Genomic DNA, 23,702 nt, shown 5'->3' on the forward strand with positions numbered 1-23,702 from the left:
AAGATACATTTCATTAGTAGATGAAGATGCATCTTCCTTTTTGTCGGCAATCCATACAAGAACAATTCGTAAAGTATTTGGGCCCATGGCCCGAAAGTGATGAAGCATACGAATTCTCCATAGGGTATAATTTGTGCCATCAAAGTCAAAGATGCCATTGTGCATTAATCCAATAGTCGACATCGATACTCTCTAGGTCGTGAAACCTAATTAAAGAGAGACCTCGCTCTGATACCAATTGAAAAGACCTCGATGACGCCTAGAGGGGGGGTGAATAGGCTATTTAAAAACTTCTTCGGATTTGGCTTGAACCTAATGCGGAAATAAACTAAGAGGGTACTTGTCAAGCACAAATCCTAAATGCACTAGGCACCGCAACGTGTATTAACAACACGATCTACCAAGATGGACACAATACAGTAACTAACAAGCACAAGTAAGTTACACAAACTTACTTGACCTATATCACATGACAAGTAGGTAAATAACACAAGATACTAGCTCACACTATATCACACGATATATCAAGGGCTGCAAGTATGTACGTGTGGATATAAAGGGTATGCTTGAATGATTAATCTTGTACAAGAAATGGCCAACACAATATAATGAGCACAAGCAATATGCAATGTATGTATGCTCAAATAACACAAGTAAACCACAAGTAAGGAGTTAGGGTTAAGGATAACCAAGGTCACTGAGACGAAGATGTATCCCGATGTTCACTTCCTTGGAGGGAAGCTAGTCACCGTTAGAGAGGTGGATGTTACCACGAAGGCACACCAACGCCACGAAGGCTCACCCTATTCTCCCTTTGAGATAACACCACGAAGGCGTTTCTCAACCACTAGTGGTAAGCCTTTGAGGTGGCTTCCAAACCCTCACAAACTTTTCCGGGGGAAATCACACGGATTGATTCCTCTCCGAAGAACTCCTACCGCCTAGGAGTCTCCAACCTCCAAGAGTAACAAGATCGCGGGGAATGCTCAAAACTTGCTCAAATCACAAATAGCTTGGGTTGAGAGAAGGAGAGGGAGAAGATCTGTCTTTTGATTGGAACAACTCTCAAAGGGGCTCACAAATGCTCTTGGGATCTAAGATTTGGAGTGAGCAAATGTGTGTGAGGCGGAAATGTGTTCTTATGAGGATAAGGCTGTGTTGGGCAACCCTCTCACGAAGTGGGAGGGGGGTATTTATAGTGTGGAGAGAAAAAGAGCCGTCGGGGACACTTTAAGTCACACAGGGTCCGGACGTCCGACAGTTGTCGGAAGTCCGAGCGTCCGTGAGGGGCCGGACGTCCGACAGGGGTCGGACGTCCGAGACCTTTAGGCATGACTGGAACTGTTCTGAATTCATCAGCAGCCGGACGTTCGACAGGAGTCGGTCGTCCGAGGCCTGTAGATGTGCCTGAACATATTTGAATTTATCAGTATACGGACGTCCGGAGTGGCCCGGAAGTCCGTGTTATACAACACAAGTTCTACTGGTGGTGGCTTCCGGATTTCCGATGGGTGTCGGACATCCGGTGCTCGGGCATCCGGAGGAAGCTGGATTTCCGAGATATAGTGCACACATTCTACTCGTGTTGACCTCCGGATTTCTGGAGCTTGGCCGGACGTCCGGAGGGAGCCGGAAGTCCGAGTTATATGGCTCTGAATTCTGTGGTATAGGATTCCGGATTTCCGAACTAGTCGGTCGTCCGGTCCTCGGACGTCCGGAGGAAGCCGGATGTCCGAGGCACTGGTTCTGTTTATAGATAACAGCAAAGCAGTGGAGATGTGGTCTGAGCAAAAAGTGATGATGTAGTTTGAACAAGTTCATCGCAAAACCTGTGATCCCCTCTTAATAGTGCGGGATCCCTAAGGACTCAAGAATCGTAAAAAGAGTACTGATGATCCATACTTGAGTGTATACTTTCATTCGCTGATCATCACTCCGCACCACTAACGTCAAAGTAACTGATACCTTTGAGTTAGCCCTTTCACCTCAGCTTGATGTTGTTGTTCCTTCTTGGCTCAAGTTGAAAGCAGGACATGATGAAGTCTTCAAGTAGCTTTCCCATACACAATGAGGGAAGCCTAGCTTATGTATTTATCTTCATTTGTCCACCATGTGAACATCCACAAGAATCAAGCATGTAGTGCTCAAGAATGCTTATCTTGATCTTGTCCTGTCCACCATGTGAACATCCACAATAATCAAGCATGTAGTGCTCAGGAATGCTTATCTTGACCTTGTCCTTGTTAGCACATGAGATTGTCCTTATCAACACATGATCATTGCCAATAGTTTCAATGATATATTCGTGTTGATCCACTTGAACTTGCACATCACAATCTTGATGACGATCACCACTTGACGTCATCCTTCATGGGTTGTATGAGATCTTCCTTTTGACGCAAGCCCAATGGAAACACACCTAACCCCCACACAGGAGTCTCACAAAGACCATGGGTTAGTACACAAACACGTAATGGACAATGCTTACCATACCATGGGATCACTTGATCCTTCTCGGTACATCTTATATGCTTTGTGTGTTGATCATCTTGATTTACTCTTTGTCTGAGATCTTGAGAAACCTAGTGTTTCTACGACCATTCTTTGGATACTAACTTGAATAACATCTTGGTCAACATATAAACTTCTTGAACCCAACAGATGGACTTCAAGAAGTGCCTTTGGACAAATCGCAATAAAAGCAATGTGTTGATCATCTTGATTTACTCTTTGTCTGAGATCTTGATGAACCTAGTGTTTCTATGACCATTCTTTAGATAATAACTTGAATAACAACTTGGTTAACATATAAACTCCTTGAACCCAACAGATGGACTTCAAGAAGCGCCTATGGACAAATCCTATAAATATAACTTAAGGCAACCATTAGTCCATAGGAATTGTCATCAATTACCAAAACCACATATGGAGATATATGCTCTAACACATGGTCACCCAACTTGTGTGTGTACCCTGATTGTCTCTTCTCAAGTGCACAACCCTCTCCGGACATGGGGTCCTATCCGGTGGATGACTCTCCCTACCCCAGTCCTGCACAATCAGTGACATGTAGAACAATTTACTTCACATCCCACAATATTTGTCTTGGAATATAAATATACTAACACAGGAAAACAAAAGCTAAGGCACTCTGCCTCATTGAGTCCCTTGTGTTTGCTTCCTGAATACAGTTTATTGTTAAATGTTCACGTATCTAATCACCTAATCCTAGCCGATGATAAGCATATGCACAAATTTGAACCATTTACCTCTTCATACACCCAGGGGCATGAGGTCCATCTTCCCCATTTCTCCCATACAGAACAAGAAGGGCACAATGCTTCAATATTATTGAGCAAAACAATATAAGAATATGGCACTATCCTCACCAGTCTGACAAGAATCTCATTGCACGATTCTCTTGTGATTTACACCCTGATGAATAGAATAAAATTGCACACATTCATATGAGAACCACATGGTTCGTTAAAATTTAGTAAGCCTAAATATAAATATTCTCTTTCACATTCTCTGCTGGTTTGAAAGTATGGTTGGCTGAATACTCTTAGATCTTGGTTTGAAATATATACAAAGGTAGTTTTAAGGAACCATGTAATGATGTGTGAACAGATCATATTGTCAAAAATAACTACAGTAGGCAGGCATGATACTCGTGTTGTTCGACTGAATTAATATTGTACAATCTATTTTCCTAGGCGGGATAGACAAAAAAAATTGTGAGATAAGCAGCCTCCACAAAGATCAGAAAGACATAGATATCTGCAAATATATTAGGTCATGATAAAGATTAGGGGGCAGTAAAATATTTAAATCCAGTTTCCTTGGTTGTATAGCTTTGCTCTAAATCAAAAGCTTTGGAATGTTGCTAACGGGTCTGGCACCAGCGAAGCAAGTCTTGCAATATATCTTGGAATGAAATGAATAAACAAAAAAATCCATTAATGTGCATTATCCAAATTTTTAGACCTTAGTTTTTGTGAAGCCACTCCTAACAGGTTAGTTTTTACATCCTTATATTCTTCTACCCTTTGTTCCCTTGAGCTCCTACTCCCTTATTGACTTCACTGCATCGAATTTGTTAGCTTTTCGCTTCAGGAGATAATCTAGCACAACAACACATAAGTAATATTCTATTTTCCATCTTCTATGTGCTTATCTGTAAGCTCAACAATTCATAACACTTATCCATGCCTAGCAAGAGCAATAAAAAATAATAGGCATTGTCAAATATATACTCCCTTCGCCCGGAATTACTTGTCAGTCAAATTGATGTATCTAGCACATCCGTTTGAGCGGCAAGTAATTCCGTACTAAGGAAGTATGTGTCAATATTTAAGATATTTGATGAGACCAAACTTTTTTTGGGGGAATTTGGGCTAACCAGAGTGAATTGCTTTCACTATATGATCAAGAGAAATGAGATATTTTGGCGCCGGTAGCACCACCAGGGAAAGGTGTCCTGAAATAGAATCCCATATATAAGTTATAAGCATAAATCCATCACATATGTGTAGCACATAATATTTTTAGGAAATCAGAAATCACCTCAATAACCAAGAAGTTGATGCTAGATGCATCTTCACTCCACATACCAGACAACCATCTTACGGAACACATTGAGCTCTTCCATTCCGCCGTCGTCGTAGCCATCCATGGTGAAGCGCTACCTTGTTGGATTTTAAGATTAATTCATGCTATTCTCCACCCCATCCATCTGAATCGTAAGCCACTACCACCATCATTATCAGCGTAGAGCATATCTGAAGTATCAACCCCTCCTTCCCAGTTCCTCATCGTGCTTATCCTCTTGTGAATCATGATGACAACCCAGTCATCACAATCTGAAATAATCGTAAAACAAAATGTTAAATGCTATGATTTCCAAAAGTAGACTGACATATAACCTACTTTCATCACATGACTTCTGGCTTCAGTGTTTCATCTGTCTACACATGGGTAAGGTAAAATTCAGTTTAAATGTAACATGCACATCTCCTTGTAAAATATACATGATTGATGTGAATGCGAGCATTGATACATCAGTATAAATGTACAGTACGAAGGTGCCTTCAGCCCTTCACACTCCATCGCTCAGGCTCCTATTTTAATCAAAAATGGCCTGCCGTTTTTAGAGTTGGAGACAACAATGTAGTTTCAACATGTCTAGTAGAGGCAACACAAAATGTAGTTGAAGACAACAATGTAGTTTCAACATGTCCAGATGTAAGCTTCACGAGCATTACACAAACTATGAAGAATATCGGTGTGCCGCACCCCAGGTCCTCAAGCAGGATGATCCACACTTCTGGAATAAAGGCCTTATATTTTATAAGGCGTTCATGAGTAACCTTGCAAGTTTGTCATATACATGTTAACGACAAACTAGAACACCATGACAAAAGTACTCTTGATATTCTTACTACATCGTAAAGTTAAATATTCGCAACTATATAGGATTTTAAAGTATGTTGCAGGATATTGGTGTGTGAGCCTTAATTACATACCAGAAGATTTTCAAAACAGTTACAAAAACTACACAGTTGAAAGATAAAAATATGCAACTGAATTTCATCACCTTGAAAGTTGGTTGTGTGTTTACATCGTATCCTGAAAGATTCCATCCATGGATCCCCTTTGTTCTGCTTAGAGCCGTAGATGACTTCAATTCCAACACGAATCGATCTTTCTTCCTTACAAAAAAGATTTGATGAAGTTTGGGCGAGCGAGGGGCCATGTACTACAACGGGAAAAAATGACTTGAATGGAACTGTATCACAATACTTGAGCAACATCATCACAAGTGTTTTGCATCATCACAAGTGTTATACTATTATCATACATTCACATTGCATATGTTAATATTAAGAAATTCATTCATAGAGATGGATGCTTTATAAATGAGCATTGAAACATCTCCATGGGTGTACACATCATCAAAAATTCAGATAACAAATAGATGTATCATACCAGGATTCCCTACAAAAAAAGGTATCACTAAACATATTAGATCCGATCTTCACCAAGTGGTAGCTCAGACTGCCTTGTATAGAGTTCGCAACCAGTAATCGGAAGTCCTATAAAAGTAAAATATATAAGAAATTTCATACCAGCACTAGAATTCAATAGCATTGGACTGTGCTTTGTATGCTGAAGCTTATAGTTTGTGAGTGACTGAAAGTATTACCATCAGCACTGGAGTGTATCCAGATTCAGGCATGTGTATCTATTACACCTCAAATATAAAATTACTTTCCATGCAGAAAATTTGACCTTAAACAAATTGTACTCTACAATACCTAATATTGTATTATTTTGAGGATCTCTAGAGCAGGTTTTTCATTCCTTGGTCGTGCGTCTAAGTGTACTGATTATTTAGGTTGTACCACTCAATTATAATCAAACAAATGATTGTAATTTGTGGGGTGGGAGAGAAGTACCACTCACCAAAGCATAGGAACGGCTTGGGTAATGACGTCCTTGACAACTACAAATCATGATGTCAAAGCATACTAACCATGTTGCACGATGAGATGTTGTTGTCTATCTCAGACCAGCCATCAAACAATGAGAACATCAAATGGACGCTAGTGGGCTACCTAAAACTCAATTGTGTGGGCAGTCCGAGTTCTCCAAATACAGTCCAAATGTGTGGGAGAAATGTGGTTGTCCAGACTCTACGTCTTTTTATCCCCAATGCTTGCCCCAACCCAAAAATCCCACCTCATGTTTGCATCCTTCCCTTTTCATGTCGGGTTCTCCACTTCCTGCTAAGTTTTTCATCATAGTGGGACATTTCTTGATGGAGCCCTCCCCTTTAAAACTGGATGACATTCACCTCACCATTTTCATGGCGCCCTCTATCCTTCACATCATACATCTCCACGGACCTCTTAGACATGATGACGTTTGCATCTGAAACCAGTGGCGTTTAAAAGAGGAGTCACATGTGTGTGGAACGCGACGACACATCTGGACCATCTTAGGCTTCGCCCTACATTCTCCCTACTCTATCCACCCAAAAAGATCTCTTGGTTGCACATATTTCTTCTGTTTCTATGATTTTCCAGGATGAATTATGCAAATGAATTCTTGCAGCATGTAGTTGCAATTAGCACATACTCCCTCCGTCCGAAAAAGCCTGTCCAACGCTTAGTTCATTTGTAGTTCTCTAAAAACAACCTTGTGATTTAAAATCTACTTCTAATCAACCCCCACCCCCTCTTTGCTTCTTCCTCCTTTTAGCTGATCATGATCTACCAGTTTCTGGAAACAATCACACAGTAAATCTGGAAACTGATCATGATGATCTGTTGATTTTTGGAAAGAAATAAACAGTCAATCAATCAATTCTTGGAAACAATCATTATTTTTGAACTGAATTTTTGCACTGTAATTTTTGCACTGCAGAATTGATCAACAATTATCATTAAGCTTGCTATGAACATATATGAGCATGATACAGTAAGGAACACAAATTGAACCTGCAATCCCAAATTCTTGTGCCTTCCATTGATTCTGGAAAAAAGGAGGAGATTACAGCTTCACATGAGCACGAATCATGGACGAGCGGAAGCTCCGGTCGCTGGCAGCCGTGGGGAAGAACGAGGCGGTCGTTGTGCGTAGGCGCCGGCTTCGCTCTGCTCTGGCTATCACAGTCGATGTGTCCGCTCCCGTGCAGCTCCCTTTGCTCCGGCACGCTACTGTTGCTCCGGCTCGCCGCAGATCGACACTAAATCGACACTTGACAGTGGGGAACGAGGCGGTAGCGCGACGTGGGGGAAGCAAGGCGGCGCCGAAGTCGGCGACAGGTGAAGAGGAGCGGTAAGTATGGGGCGTCGTAGAGCGGCGGGGCGGCCGACGAGGGCGGATACGAGAGTGTCGAGCGGGTCTCGGGCGCAGTGGCGTGGGAGTGGTGGCGGCGTACGGGTGTGGTGGCGGGGGAGAGGGCGCGGTGGTGCGAGAGCGGTGACGGCGTGCGGGCGCGTTGGCGCAGGAGAGGTGGCGGCGCACGGGCGCGGTGGTGCGAGAGCGGTGGCGGCGTGCGGGCGCGGTGGTGCAGGAGTGGTGGCGGCGCACAGGCGCGATGGAGCGGGGGCGGGTGCGGGATCCGGGGCGCGTGCGGGTGTGCGGTTGTGGGGTTGGTCGACAGAGGACGTGCGGAAGCGGGATGACGAAGCGGGGATTAGCGTTTCGTTTGTAAGTCATTTTCGTTAACAGGATATTTTGGTCCATTTATCACCTGATTAGACTGTTCAGATTGGAATTTGGATCTGCCCTCTCGTGCTTTTAATCCCTTTTAGTTAAATGTATTCACTACTTGGTTAGTAATCCTCTCGCTTCCTTTTCTCTTGTTTTAGATTGTGAATAACCCGTGAACTATCCAGATTGTTGATGATTTTATCTCTCTTGCTCTCCTCATACTATCCCATAACTGAGCCAATTAAAAGCGCATGTAGTCCCCATTTGTGGTTTTGGTAATTGATGACAATCCTAATGGGCTAGAGTTTGCATTTAGTTATACATTTGAAGGAAAATTCCATTTACAATGCATGAAGAATATTAGATGAAATGAAGGATGTTTGTTCCATGGTGATGCAAGAAGGGGATCAAATGAATTTGAAATGAATGTCATATGCATATTGTTGAGCATGCATCAAGGATGATCTCGGTGATGGAATCAAATATGATACAATCAAGATGAATTCTATGTGATGAACAAGATGTGATATATGTGGAGTTCATTGACGATCTCATGCTTTGGCTTATGGGTTGAACCATGGTGGATCAAGATCTTGAGAGAATAATTAAAGAGAAGAATTCTACATATGTCCTAAAAATAGGATCATGATGAGATCATATGTTGAGTCATGTATGATTATGTCTTCAAGCAAGTAATTTAAGTGAAGAACTCAAGAGACTATGTTGGATCATGAACACAAGCAAGTTATAGCCAATATGAGATTCATGGAGAAACTTGATATGGTCATGGTGAATTGAGATATTGATAATCATATCTTGAAGCAATGAAGCATAGTGAATAATAGGGCCTTCAAGACATCAAGATTAATCATGGATCAAATATAAATATTGACCAAGATGAAGATCAAAGATTTAACTCAAAGATGGTCATCACACAAACGCAAATGACGTACCGCATGTGATCTTGTGGTATGATAAGTAATTGTCAATTGCACTTTGTGTACTAACTCATACTAGGTTATTCTCATGGGCTCTCATCAAGAGAGAGATCCCAAGTTTCCATTAGAGGATGACATCAACTATTCATGATCATGGTTGACAAGGGCAAGTTCAAGATATCCATCCCGGAGGATTACATGCTTGAATCTTGTGGATGTTCACATGATGTTCAAGTGAAGATGAATACAAAGCAAGGATTCCCATATTATGTATGGGAGAGCTACTTGAAGACTTGACCAATTTCTTGCCTTCAACTTGAGCCAAGAAGAAACAAGAACATCAAGCTCAAGTGAAAGGCTCGAGTCAAAGATATTGGTTCCGTTGGCATTAGTAGTGTGGAGTGATGACCATCAAAGAAATATATACACTCAAGAATGGATTTTCGATAGCTATGTAGTGTAGATCTTTTATGATTCTTGTATTTTGGGGATCCTACACTATTAAGAGGGGATCAAAGGGGTTCGTGATGGATTTGTTCAAGTAAGCAACTTCTGTGAACAATTCCACTCCTATCCTATATACAAAAGATAGCCAACTAGGTTCCCCAAAGTATATGATCTAACCTTTGCATACTTTGGAGCCTCCATTTTGGCTTATCTTGGGTGGTTCTCTATGTGAGGACCTGGAGTTTTTCCATAGATTCAAAACAAGCCCAAGATCATCGAAATGAGAGTCTGTATGTAAAAATTATGTATATTTCAATTTTGGGGTTCTTGTTGTTTTTTATTGGCCGGATATCCGGGTCTTGACCGGATATCTGGGCTCCCGGATGTCCGAGATCCTCGTGGAAATCCGGCCGTCAATGTCGAGAACCTATTTTGAAGTGTTGGTTATGCCCGCCAGATGTTTGGGGCCATAAGAAAGGCCATATGTCCGGGCTTTGGCCAGATATCCAGGCCGTGTACATTTGCTTTGTTTTTGTGTGTTTGTGTGCGCACTTCACAGCCACCGGATGTCCGGGCCTTGCCCAAATGTCCGGCCCGACGCTGTCACTTACACTAAAACGGCTAGTTTTCTTGGCACACACACACACACACACACTATATATATATATATATATATATATGCCCTCTCCACTTCATGGAGGAGGTTGACCACTCAATCCAAAGAACCCTAGAACACCCAAGTGGCTCCCTCTCACTTCTCCTACACCAAATCTTAGATCTCAGAGAGATTAGTGAGAGTTCTTGAGATTTCCAATCAATTGATAGATCCACTCCCTCTCCCTCTTGTGACCAAAGGAAATCATTATTTCAGCAAGTCTCTAGCATTTCCACTTTGATCTTGTTAGTCTTGGACATTGGAGACTCCTACGCGAGTGCTCCGGTGAGGAATCAACTTGTGATTTGTGAAATGACGTGGATGTCGCCTAGAGGGGGGTGAATAGGCGCTTTAAAATAATTACGGTTTAGGCTTGAACAAATGCGGAATAAAACTAACGTTTAATTTGTCAAGCACAAAACCGAAAACAACTAGGCTCAACTATGTGCACCAACAACTTATCCTAAGCAAGATAAACAACTAAGTGATAGCAAGATATATGACAAGAAACAATATGGCTATCACAAAGTAAAGTGCATAAGTAAAGGGTTCTGGTAAGAGATAACCGAGGCACGCAGAGACGATGATGTATCTCGAAGTTCACACCCTTGCGGATGCTAATCTCCGTTGGAGCGGTGTCGAGGCACAATGCTCCCCAAGATGGCACTAAGGCCACTCTAATCTCCTCACACCCTCGCATAATGCAAGATGTCGTGATTCCACTAAGGGACCCTTGAGGGCGGTCACCGAACCCGTACAAACAAGGTTGGGGCAATCTCCACAACTTAATTGGAGGCTCCCAACAACACCACAAAGCGTCACCATAATGGCATATGGCTTCGAGGAGACCACAAATGCTCGGGGAAATCTCCACAACTTAATTGGAGACCCCGACGCTTGCCCGGAGCTTTACGCCACAATGATTGAGCTCCGAGGCAACACCAACCTTCTAGGGGTACCAAGTACCCAAGGGTAATAAGCCTCTCAACTTCTCACTTCCACGTATCACCATGGAGAACTCAAACCGATGCACCAAATGCAATTGCAAGGGCACACGGAATGCCCAAGTCCTCTCCCAAATACCACCAAAGCAACTAATGCTAGGGAGGAAAATGAGAGGCAGAACGAAGAAGAACACAAAGAACTCCAAGATCTAGACTCACGGAGTTCCCCTCACTTAGAGGAGAAAGTGATTGGTGGAAATGTGGATGTCGATCTCCTCTCTCTTTTCCCTCAAGAACTAGCAAGAATCTTTGGAGGGATTGAGAGTTAGCAAGCTCAAAGAAGGTCAAAAATGGGGGAAGAACACGAGCTAAAGAGATAAGGTTCAATGGGGAAGAAGACCACCTTTTATAGGTGAGGAAAAAACCAACCGTTATGCTTCACAGCCTGCACAAAGCGGTGCTACCGCTCATGGGAGCGGTACTACCGCTCGGTAAGTTCACCAGCCATGCCGAGGCAAAAAGGATGTGCAAATAAAGTCCGACGGAGCGGTACTACCGCTCGTGGGAGCGGTAGTACCGCTCTGGAGGTTCACCAGCCATGCCGAGGCAAAAAGGATGCGCAAATAAACTCCAACGGAGCGGTAGCGGTACTACCGCTCGGCACAAGCGGTACTACCGCTCGCCATAGAAACTGCCTTAACTTTCGCATACAGACTTCGAATTCAACGAAACCAAGTTTGTTAGAAAGCTAACAAAATGGGCTAACACAATCTTGATAGAAATATCAATAAGAAGCAAGTTAAAAAAGGGCCATAAGAAAATGGTGTGAACCCTTCCTCGAATAAGACCGGTAAAAACTCCCAACATCGAAAAAATCATAGAAGATGCATATGGACTCCGTTTTCGATGAACTCGAGCTTGTCATGAAGATGACCATAAGCTCTAAAACTAACAAAGAGAAACACCAACAAGAACCAAGAAGTATGATGCAAGGATGCAAATGGTTTGAGCTCTCAATGAACGATACGATCAAGCTACTCACTTGAGAGCCCCCCTTGACAGTACAACAATCTATCCTAAAATAGAAAACCTATCAAGGGCAAACATATACCTTGCACCTAGTCCTCATGATATAGATGATGATGATCTTGGCTTCCACAAGATGGACTACCTTTCTTGATTGCCTTAGTTTGACGAAGACTAGTTGATTGCTCCCCATACTCACTATGGGTGAGCCACTCTTCAGCACATCTTCACAAGTTCATTGCAACCACAATGGACGAAAAGCTTCAAGCATGATATCTTCATGATGCTCCACTTGAACTTGCACACCGCAATTTTGATGACGATCACCACTTGATGTCATCCTTCATAGGTTGAAAGAGATCTTCCTCTTGACGCAAAACCATAGAGACACACCTAACCCCACATAGAACTCTCACAAGGACCATGGGTTAGTACACAAAAGCGTTATGGACAATGCTTACCATACCATGGGATCACTTGATCCCTCTCGGTACATCTTGTACACTTTGTGTGTTGATCATCTTGATTTACTCTTTGCTTAGTCTTGATCAACCTTGTGTCTTTATGACCAATCTTGGGATAATACCTTGAATACCACCTTGATCATCATATAAACTCCTTGACACCAACACATGGACTTCAAGAAGTACCTATGGACAAATCCTTCGAATATAACTTAAGGCAACCATTAGTCCGTAGGTATTGTCATCAATTACCAAAACCACATATGGAGAAATATGCTCTAACAATTTGTCCTCCGGAAAGTTTGTGAAGGTTTGAAGACCACCTGAGTGTCTACTACTAGTGGTTGGGAATCGCCTTCGTGGTGATACCTCAAGGATAATACGGTGAGCCTTCGTGGCGTCGGTATGCCTTCGCGGTAACATCCACCTCTAAAACGTTGACTAGCTTTCCTTCATGAAAGTGAACATCACGATACATCCTTGTGTTTGTGTCTTCGGTTATATCTAACCCTAGCCGCTATTTGTCGTTTAATTTAGTCTTTTGACCTTGCATTCACTATATATATTGTTGTCCTCATTATATTGTGTTGGATATTTTATTGTAAATATTAATTATTCAGGCTTACACTTTATATCTTGCAATTCATAATTGCTGCTATTGATATATCTTGTGTTTAGTGTGAATTGCTAACTTGTGTCATACACTTACATATCTCGTGATATTGCTCAAGCAAATTTGTGTAACTTACTTGTGCTTATGAGTAATCTAGTTGTGCTTACCTCATTTAGATTAAGTTGTTAGTGCACTTAGTTGAGCCTAGTACATTTCGGATTTGTGCTTGAAAAATATTCTCTTAATTTATTTCCGCATTAGAATAAAGGCAAATTCGTAGAAGTTTTTAAAATGGCTATTCACCCTTCCTTCTAGGCGACATCATGGTCCTTTTACCAATGACTTCTCCAAGGAGTCTGCCACTCCAAATCAATCTACTGGACTACTCCACAGTTCTTATCTTTCTCCAAAAATCTTTACTCCTATAAAAAGCTGAGTTAGTGATGAAGGTATGTCTGCCTGTGGACAAGGTCAACCATTCGATCTATATAAAACTAGCGGCTGAGATGCGCGTGCATAGTGACATGGCCTTCACACTGGTATTTACCGACCTCTGCCACTGTATAAAATATCTCTTACTTATCTCCTAGCATTCCTACCGGCAGCAACGAAGTTTCCTGAAGGCGGAGTCCAGAACCCACTTCAACATCCTTGCCGGGTCGCCGCCAACGCCCCCTGCCCACCCCCTGCCTCGTGGTCGTCTGCTCCTCCACCATGCCATGTCCTCAATCACTCTAGAGCTCTCTATCAAGACATTGTCACCACCTCGCTGAAGTGGATGGTGGCCTGCTCCAAATCGCAGGGGCACAAAGCTGGAGGTCGGCAGCCGGTCGCCGATTGGCCGTCAGAACTGGCAAGCGGGGTAGCCGTCTACTCCACCTAGCCGTCAAATTGATGGACACAAGTCCCTGCGTTGTAAGTTTTGCGCAGCCGTGGCCGCTTTCACCTGCGCCATAACTGGATCTGCATTATCCTGTTAGGCCAGCGGTCTCCGTCCCGACCTCACAGTTGATTCCCTTCCGGACCTGTTTGCTTTCCTAATCCCATTTCTACTTTTTTTCAGCGGAAGTTAACTTCACTAAGATGCAAGCTCGAGGAATCACATGCATTTTCATACTGGAGGAAGCTCACCGTGTGCCTTTAATGCATTTCCATGAACTTCTAATTTCTGTTTCTAGAAAACCAACAAGTGGAGCAAACTGTGTATTCTATCAGCCACATAGAGAAGTACATTTAGTCTTTCTAGGTACTGCACCAAAATTGCTCCCTTTTGCAACTTCATCTCTATTTTGAGTGCTAATACAAATGGTGTAGCCCAATCTTGAGTTTCTGCATCTCTGCTTTAGGTTCCCCTTTCAGTGATTAACCTTGAGCTTGTCATCGTATGGAGGTAGAAATTAAGTTACTTCTCGAAGTGCTGGTTACTTTTCTAATTCAATAATATCGATCGTGCATTTGGAAGCAGTGTTGTAGCGCGATACATTGCCAGCCATCGGATGACCACTCCTTGCCATGTGCATGTGTACGCAAGTCGTTCATGACATATGCAGGCCTTGTCGTGAACGTAGCCACCGGCATCACACATTAATGTTGTTGCGTTGCAACTGTTTCCTATTTCTATTTGATAAGCACGCTTGCAAATTGATCTTCTGATGTTATTACAGTGGTGCCTTGAAATGTTGTTAAATCGAGCAATTTTCATAAATCTGTCATCTGTCCACTACATGTTATTCCTATTATTTTCTACATGTAAATTATTTGCTTGAAGTTTGATGGTAACCACTATTGTTCTTAGAGTGAATCAAGTTGAGATATTATCATAACGTAAACTTGTATATATGTGATGCACATGAATTTTGATTTAGTAATTATTTTTTGTTTTAAATGTTGTCTTGCTTTCTCGGATTCTAATCTGAATGAAATGTGATGCAAGTATGGTGTTTCCGTTTGTATGGATCACACCGAGACAACAATTTGGTAGCTCTATCAGGATAACCACATAAATGATGTGTCGTTTGTGGTTGTCGTCGTTTGTCCGCTGGGCATTTTTGGTAAGGAAGAAAGTAACAACTTTTTAGGGAAAAAGTGATTCTATGATATATAGAGTAATTACAAAACCTTCAAGAACATGCTGTATTTTTTACAGGTTGAAACAGTTACTTAATTACTGAAGTATATATTGAAAGAGTGATATTCAAGTAAAAGATAGCTTTCAGACCTTCCATTTTTCAACATCTTCATCTTTTGATTATTTTTTCTGTTCTCTAGATTACAAATCTTACAATTTCTTTGTCAAATGAAGTACGAGTTGCCTTTGGAACGTATGAGGTGGGAGGAGGAAGACAAGCGAATGGTGTTGAATGACACCGATGGGTCTATGTATATTTGAAGTATGTGTTTGATGACTGAGTGCAAATTGTGTTGGCAATATATTCCTTCTTAGCTGTAACCATCTTCCGTGAATGAAATAACCAGTGTAAACATTTTCTTGTGGAAGTACTGTACATTTGGTAACATCAAAGCAGATCACACGATTCCCCACAAATAATCATTATAGTTAAGACGTTAATCCCATTGGGTGTATATGTCCTCTTCATCAGCTTTGTTGTTAAGGTGTTGTATTTGAGTGCACTCCAACTACTAATGCTAATTAGAAGGGTTCTATTTGATTTGACCATCCACACATGTTATCTTCGTTTGACTTGCTTGATTATTGGAAATATTTAACAAACTTTGAACCATAGCTGAACTAATTTTGTTGTAGTTCCGTCGCAACACAAGGGCTCATTCCTAGAGGTCTACTATTTTTGCACTCGAGTAGTCATGTTACTTGTAAATGCTTTCATTGAAAGTTTTCAAGCCTCTCCAATTTTCTCAACATGCTCATCAATCTAGAGGTCTATATTTTTACACCACAATCGGTATTCTTTTATTGATATTAAGGTTACGTTAAAGTGAGGTGATTGATATATGTTACCAATTTTAGGGGAGAATGGTCTATGGGCTCGAGGCGTAGTCCATGTGAATTAAAGGGAAGTCGAAGACACAAACCAATTTAGATTCAAGATAAAGCCGGTCAAGTGTCGACATATTTGTCACATGTGTGTGGACGGATTTGCTATTTGCCCCATGATCTATTTCGCTTCAATATAAAATAGAGCAAGCAATGAGAAGCTGAGAAGGGAGAACGACAAGTCTTAAAGCAAGGTGACGATGTTGAATAAAATGTATGGATTGGACGAAGTGATTTACTGATTGAAAATCATATGTTTGATTGTGCTTGATATGTATACCTATCAATAATATATCATCACTTTGATCAGTGACTACTAACTATTACTTAAGTATACCGGATCTTTGTTATCCGTAGCGTAGCACGGGCATCTTACTAGTAAAAATAAAAACAATAAGCTAAATGGCAATGGTCTATAAGAGTGAACATTAAGCAGTGACCAAATGTAGTGTTGAACAAACATTTGTCTTTAACATTGGAGCAGATTGGCGAGGAAGACCAAATGACCTAATGGACAAAGTCTGCTACAAGCTACTGGGCATCAACCTTTTTTTAAACAAAAAAATTTACAAATATCCATTCACTACCAACCATATGATCATGGAACTTATTAAACATGATGAACTACTCACAAGGACCACTACAAAACCTTAAACTTTTTTGTGCCAAAAGAGCACTTCAAGTTTTTAATGCCAACTAGACCTACAGGCATATTCATTATCAACTAACAAATGACAACAAACATTCAAAACATGAGCAAACATTCAACACAGACGACTAAGCACATTTTGACAAATCCAATCTCCCAACTAAATAATTACCACTAACAAAATGTTTGCACGTATCCTAACTAATTAATGACCACATGATTGCAAATCTGCAACCTATGTTTAGTACATATCCAAACTAAACAATGACCAAACCATTTTTTTGGTAATTGAGCTTGAATTTGGCCAGATCACAAGCATACATTCTCATCACACACAAGGAAGAACCTTCTGCCAGTGTGAATGCCTTGAAAGCAACACCTCCCCTTTGGCTTGTGGTTGCACAACATGCTCAGATCTGGGTCAATGCCATTGAAGCAAGGATTGTGGACTAGAGCAGGGAGCTGTATGAGCAAATAAGATCAAAATATTAGCAACCAACGGTACATATCGGGTTCTTTGACAAAACTCCCAAATCAAAAACCCTGGACCTAGCCACTCGGATGATGTTATCGGAGAACGAGAAGTCTAGGATTGGCTCCTCGCTGGTATCGACGTCATTCCAAGACACGATGGCTCGGCGGAACGGTGATGAAGAACACACACACACACACAACCGGGAGAGAGAGAGAGAGAGAGAGAGACCGCAAGGGGGAGGTGGGGTTGGCCTCGAACCAGTTGGACTCGATTTGGACCAAAACAGCTCAGCCGTCTCCTCTAGCGCCGTGTGAAATGAAGCGGCACACCACATTTGCAGAATGTCCCCAACTATCATAAACGTGCTCCAAACTACCTAAGCTATCAATTAATACGTTTTGCAACAACAACAACAACAAAAAGCTCATCAATCAGTGTTTTTTGGGTCAAACAGGTAGACGTCATTTACTGCAAACCTACCTCAAATGTTTTGATTATCTGTATTTTTTATTTTTTTTATGATTATGGTTTTCTGTAATTAACTCCCCGTGTAGCTAGGTTGAGCAGGAGAAAGTGGGAGAGGAGAAGGGACGGTGGCCGAGATATTGGAGAAGTTCAAGAACATCATGTCGAAGAATGTGGAGCCATGTTGCAAAAGCAATGAGGCGAAGGAGAAAAAAAAGTGGAGATGTTCGACATCTTCATGAGAATGCAAAACAAGAAGATTATTGAGCTTGAGGAGACATGTCATAAGTGGCAGACGTGAGCTTCGTAACATATATATCTCGCAAATACAATTTGGTTTCCACCCTTTGGATCGACGACCTGAACTTGAGTACAATCAGCCGTCATTAGCTAGCTTGGACACAGACCCAATAAGAACCGTGTGTCTGTGTCAGCCAAAACCGCATTCAATTGACGAACCGGATGATGTTGGTCCGAATGAAGTGTTCGGCGACAGCCTTGTAGGTGGCCTGCGTGGGGTGAACAGAGTCCCAGAACATGAACTCTGACGGCTTCGCGCAGGTCGGGACCAGATCCGTGCACAGCGGCCCCATCTCCATGAGCCCGGTGCCACAGCAGCCCTTGCTCGCCTCAACGAAACCTGCACCAGATCGGTCGATCCAGCGTACAGCAAGCAGTTAATAGCAAACAGTAGACGCTGCCTCGTATCGTATGCATGGCATGTGATCCCTGCACGGCTAGCAGTTCGATGCGATCATGTGGTGTGGATGCCCCTACTCACCGTACTCGTCGGGGTGGTCGACCATGTCCTTGAGGGGGCTGTAGATGTCGGCGTACACGGCCCTGGCCCCGGGCGAGCCGGCCTGGAACTCGGCGAGCATCCGCTGGAGCTTGGCGTTGTAGGTCTCCGCCGCCGCGTTCTGCTCCGCGATGCACCCCTGCGGCCTCGGCGGCTGCCGCAGCTCCGCCATCGTCAGCTGCAGCGGGAGGCACCCCACCGGCGGCAGCCCCGCCACCAGCATCCTCCGGGCGCCCAGATCGTACATGGCCTGCATGCATGCATCGATCAGTAGGTACGTGCATTTAGCGTCAGGGCCTGTTCACATTTGATGCACGACGCATGCTTTAAGCCACGTACGGTAACAGAATTCATGCTCCACGATTCTAGCTCGTGGTGGTGCACAGCTGCATTCTACTGTAGAGATGATTAAGACGCTTGCTTGGTGGAGCAGGGCGCCCGGCCTAACTGCAAGTGGTTCATGCGTGCGTGATAACGCCACTATCACTAGCTCAGTGAGTGCATCACCGCCTTTCTTTCATAGGACGAGACAGGCGCGATTCTAGCGTGATTGCGCGTGTCCTCTTCCTGCAAATGCAAGTGCAGATTTGCGGCCGCTATCTACACGTCCCGGAATAAGCACACCCACACGTGACGGCTGTTCGTTTGTCAACCCCTACTGTGGTTATAGGAGTGCTACTTTAACTAATCTCTCCACAAAGTGCTCAACTAATAATTAACTAAGCTCAAAGGTCTTTAGTGGGGGCAGTCAAGCTCGATCTTGCCGATATTTTGGAAAAAAAGAGCAAGAAAAGAGATTGCGTCACCTGTATGTAAGATCGCAGGTTGCCGATGAGGAGGTCATGGTACTGCTCGAGCGTGTACCGGCTCCTCCCCGACGGCAGCATGTAGTAGTTCATCATCATGTCGTTGGTCGCGGCGGACACGAGGAACACCGACTTCTTCACCACCTTGCCGGCCTTCCGGGCGCCTATCTTCCCGAGGAGCTGCCGGAAGTCCGCCAGCTGCGAGCCGACCGTCGCCACGCCGGCGTTGGCGGCCGTGGCGTCGTCGAGGCCGGAGCCGGCGGACGCGAAGCACACGCCCGTGGCTAACTCTGCCACCGTGAGGTTGGCGGCGCCGGAGCGGTACGCCGGGAGGAGCTCCTTGATGCCGAGCACCTCCACGAGGTAGTCGGTGAGGAGCTTCCCGTCGGAGAAGCGGCCCGTGGGCGCGCCCCCGGGGAACTCGCGGCCGTAGGGCGCGTGGTCGGCACGGACCATAGTGGGGAGGACGTTGTTGTTGCCCGTGTCGAGCGTGGAGTCGCCGAACGCGAACACGGCCGGGATGTCCTGATGCGGGAGCCTCGGCAGCGGGGCGTCATCGACGACGGCTACGGTCGCCGCGACGGCGGCCAGGACGGCGAGCAAGGACGCGGCGGTGGCGGCGAGCGTTGGCATAGGCCCCATTTTTGGCAAATGAGAACGCAGAAGTTACGGGGCCGACCACACTAGTGCACCTGTCCGCGCTCGTGGTTATATAGCGAGCGTTGCCATTGGCGCGCGCCATTGCTATCTGTCACGACGGTGTTTTTAGAAAGACTGTTATCTGTCAAGTCTCAAGACTGCCATGGCGCGGACCACTTACAGTCTCATCTCAGGAGAGACAGGGACGATGGAGATGCCATTTGCGGCGACAGCGAGGACACGCCGAGTTACGTCGCCCCATTTCTGGGCAAATAAAGGTTGTAAATGGTCCAAGTCATCACTGCATGTCACTGTGGCACATCACAACACAGGTACTTAATCATGGCGAGCTGTCGACCTTCTGCTGTGTCGAACTGCCAACCAAAACACTGTATAGATGTAGAAAAACGACTAGACGTATTTCTAAAACAACCGTCCGGTTATAAGTGGGCGGATGGGCTGCTTATTCGGCGCGCTGATTAATGGTCTTCGGCCTACGATTCGTCCCATATAAGAGAGGCCCACGCAAGTATGTATATCTATACCTAATAATAATAAAACGGCTATTGCTTCCGCTGAAAATCCCACCGCAGCATTTTTATAAAAAAGATCCTGTAATTTTTATTATTCAACCCGTGCTCCATCATTTATCTGCAACGTAAAAGGAAAAAATACGATTCGCTGCAAAAATTATATCCGTACGCATTGCCTCCTCCCGACGACCCTCGGCCATCCTGGTCTGTGCCGAGTCCACTGCCACACCACTCGCTGCCGCGGCCGACCTCAACCGCCACCGCTGTCGATCTCAACCCACCCGCCTCCGCGACCGTACATCTCCCCGCTCACTGCCTCCGTTGCAGCGCTCGAGCGCATCGCGTCGACCCTGGTCCACCCTGGCCTGTGCCCAGGCCGCTGCCACACCACTCGCCGCCGCGGCCGACCTCAACCACCATTGTTGTCGATCTCAACGCACCCGCCTCCGCGGCCGTACCTCCGCCCGCTTGCTGTCCCCGTTTCGGCGCTCGAGCACAGCTTCTGGATCAAATCAACGCGACAGCTACAGTGACTGGGGATGATGCGTCTGATCGATGCAGAACGGCGGCGGCGCACGGATAAGGCACGGCGGAGCGAAGTACTTGAGGTGGAGGCGGGCCTCCATGGCTCACACGGGGAACTCCGAGGTTATGGCGCGGCAACAGCGACTCCTTATGGCCAGATAGAGGCGCCTAACCCTTGCTCCCCTCATCGTATCCCCTCCTCCGGCAGGAACTCATCATCTGATGAGATCCCCTCCCCATGCCTCCAACCGTGTGCCAAGCACCGGCAAGAAATTTTGTTTAGTGGGGATTTGTTTGTTGATGAATGAATGTATTGAATGTAAGATTGTATTATTGTAGAGACAGAGAATGGAACACCATCCTCAGTTTGTCATCTAATCCCACATTCTCTACCCCATGAGTGAAATAAGATAACAGTCCATTGATCAATTCACGTAGCCTCTTTGTTTTGCTTTGCTTGTCCCGCTCAATTTCTCATCATGGTGGAATTAACAATGGACGGGTTGATTTATCAACAAAATAGGATAGGACTGACTACATTAGTTAGTTAGCTTATTATTTAAATAAATCAAAATGATTATAAAAAGATTAAAAGCGTGTGGTATTTTGTTTTCTCCCGTTACAACACACGGGCCCTTTTGCTAGTATGTATAATGCAAAATAGGCCCATGGTATCACACACCACGTGGCTGCACCACAACGTTTCATTATTATTTCTTGTAAAATAGGCCCAAGATTGTAAAAAAATATGGGTTCAAGATTCTGAAAAAAATCTAGGGGAGGTCCGATTCTCAAGATTCTGAGAGAATCGACAAAAAGATCTGGTGTCGGTGTCAAAACCGACGGATCTCGGATAGGGGTTCCGAGCTGTGGATCTAGATCAATAGTTAACAGAAAACAAGGGGAGAGTATTTACCCAGGTTCAGACCCTTTTGAAGAGGTAAAACCTACGTCCTGCTTGATTATATTGATGAGTGTATGATGGTTGCAGAGTCGATCTATCACGAGATCAGTTGAACTAAACCCTAGATGATGGTTCTGTCGATGTCCTCTACGAACTAAAACTCTTTGGTTTATATAGACACCAGGGATACCTAGGGTTACATATGGTTGATTACATCAGGGAATAAACATGTCGATATTATCATCGTGACTTGGAGCACACACCAAGATTTCGGAAGTTTCCATCCTGAACGCGGCGTCGTCTTGTAGTTCGGCTCTTCAATGATATTCAAAGAGCGGCCCATTAGTCCGACCCGTAGAGAGAGGTCGGCGGCCCGAGGACCCCTTAGTTCTGGATTCCCTCTGTTTCTCCCGATCTGGCCTCCAATGTCGTAGTCTTGATTCCTAGCAGCTTCTCGTGCCCAAAGTCTTTGGCTTGCGGGGAGAATTCTTCTCCCTATTTATGCTCGATTTTGAAGCAGTATGTATTACCTAACCTCGAGTGCAAACAGTGCCTTTGTGTGACAACTTTTTAGCGAAAGGTCACGGCTGGTCATGACCACTCACCAGTTACAAAAACTCGACTCGCGGTTCGAGGCAGTTCCTTCATTGGCTCACCCCATCGACATAGAGATCGTGCCCCGTATTTTAAGGGATACAATTCATGATTTGGGCTATCTGATGCGCTCATAACCGCATGATTATATCAGGAAGTGGCAGGGTCCGCGGCGCATTAAAGGGGCTCTTGGTATTACAACAGCTTATAAAAGGGAAACAACTACCACAACCTTCACACGCTTCTCATATCACGTATTGCTATTGCCTTCCCAATCTTCCGAGGTCCACGCGCCCAGATTCACTCTTCCTCCACTCTCTTCAAGCTGCTCTCCTAGCTTGGCCATGATCGGTTCTGGCTCCAAAGGCAAGTGGGAGGCCTCCTGCGTCACCAACAGCAACATCCAGGATCTGAAGCGTGCCAGCTATGTGCCGGCCAGTGTAGCTCACCGCGCCCCAGAAAAGGGCCAAGTCATCCTCACGCCGAAAAAAGGTGAGAGGGTGCTGTTCACCCCCCCCCCCCCACACACACACACTTCATACGGGGACTCGGTTTCCCGCTCCACCCCTTTGTAAGGGGTTTTATGTTTTTCTATGAGTTACACTTTCATGATCTTCAACGAAACTCTTCCTTGCATATTTCGACCTTTATCATTATGTGCGAGGCCTTCCTACGGGTCCCGCCACACTTCGGCTTGTGTATTAAAGTTTTCAATGTTATGTCGAAAGTATTTTGCAGCGAGCAGGTAGACTGGGGGGTGATGATGAGCAAACTCCCCCGAGTAGAATGGCAGGATAGTACCTTTATGGGTACTATCAAGATTTGGCAACAAGAGTGGTTTTACATTACTGGACCACGTGACGCAGACTGTGCAGCACCCTCCGAATTCATATCTGAACCTCCCACAAGGCTATTGTCGTGAGTGAGGAAGGGGCTTCATCGGGGGCCAGCCGCGGAGGTGAAGTCACTACAGAGGTGCGTCTCCTAGTTGAT

The 23,702-nt window shown here is 44.3% G+C and overlaps 1 protein-coding gene and 1 long non-coding RNA gene across 2 annotated transcripts; one reads left to right on the plus strand and one right to left on the minus strand.

Moving 5' to 3' along the window:
- The first annotated feature begins 13,931 nt into the window (after nt 1–13,931).
- Nucleotides 13,932–14,771, plus strand: LOC123440562. Its single transcript, XR_006630328.1, has 2 exons — nt 13,932–14,222; nt 14,371–14,771. It is a non-coding gene; the product is annotated as an uncharacterized LOC123440562 (long non-coding RNA).
- A 3,423-nt stretch (nt 14,772–18,194) lies between these two features.
- Nucleotides 18,195–20,193, minus strand: LOC123440563 (GDSL esterase/lipase At2g40250-like). Its single transcript, XM_045117126.1, has 3 exons — nt 19,515–20,193; nt 18,691–18,958; nt 18,195–18,549 (listed from the first exon to the last, which is right to left on the minus strand). The coding sequence occupies exons 1-3, from the start codon at nt 20,154–20,156 to the stop codon at nt 18,356–18,358; spliced, it is 1,104 nt and encodes a 367-aa protein (XP_044973061.1). The 5' UTR covers nt 20,157–20,193; the 3' UTR covers nt 18,195–18,355.
- Nucleotides 20,194–23,702: the final 3,509 nt, after the last annotated feature.

Source organism: Hordeum vulgare, chromosome 3H, assembly GCF_904849725.1.
Source record: "Hordeum vulgare subsp. vulgare chromosome 3H, MorexV3_pseudomolecules_assembly, whole genome shotgun sequence".
Lineage (NCBI taxonomy): Eukaryota > Viridiplantae > Streptophyta > Magnoliopsida > Poales > Poaceae > Hordeum > Hordeum vulgare.

Coding starts and splice junctions, on each gene's coding strand:
- LOC123440563 (XM_045117126.1), bottom strand. CDS start 20,156: ATGGGGCCTATGCCAACGCTCGCCGCCACCGCCGCGTCCTTGCTCGCC. Junction 18,959..19,514: donor ACCTGCGATCTTACATACAG/GTGACGCAATCT, acceptor GCATGCATGCAG/GCCATGTACGATCTGGGCGC. Junction 18,550..18,690: donor CGACCACCCCGACGAGTACG/GTGAGTAGGGGC, acceptor GATCTGGTGCAG/GTTTCGTTGAGGCGAGCAAG.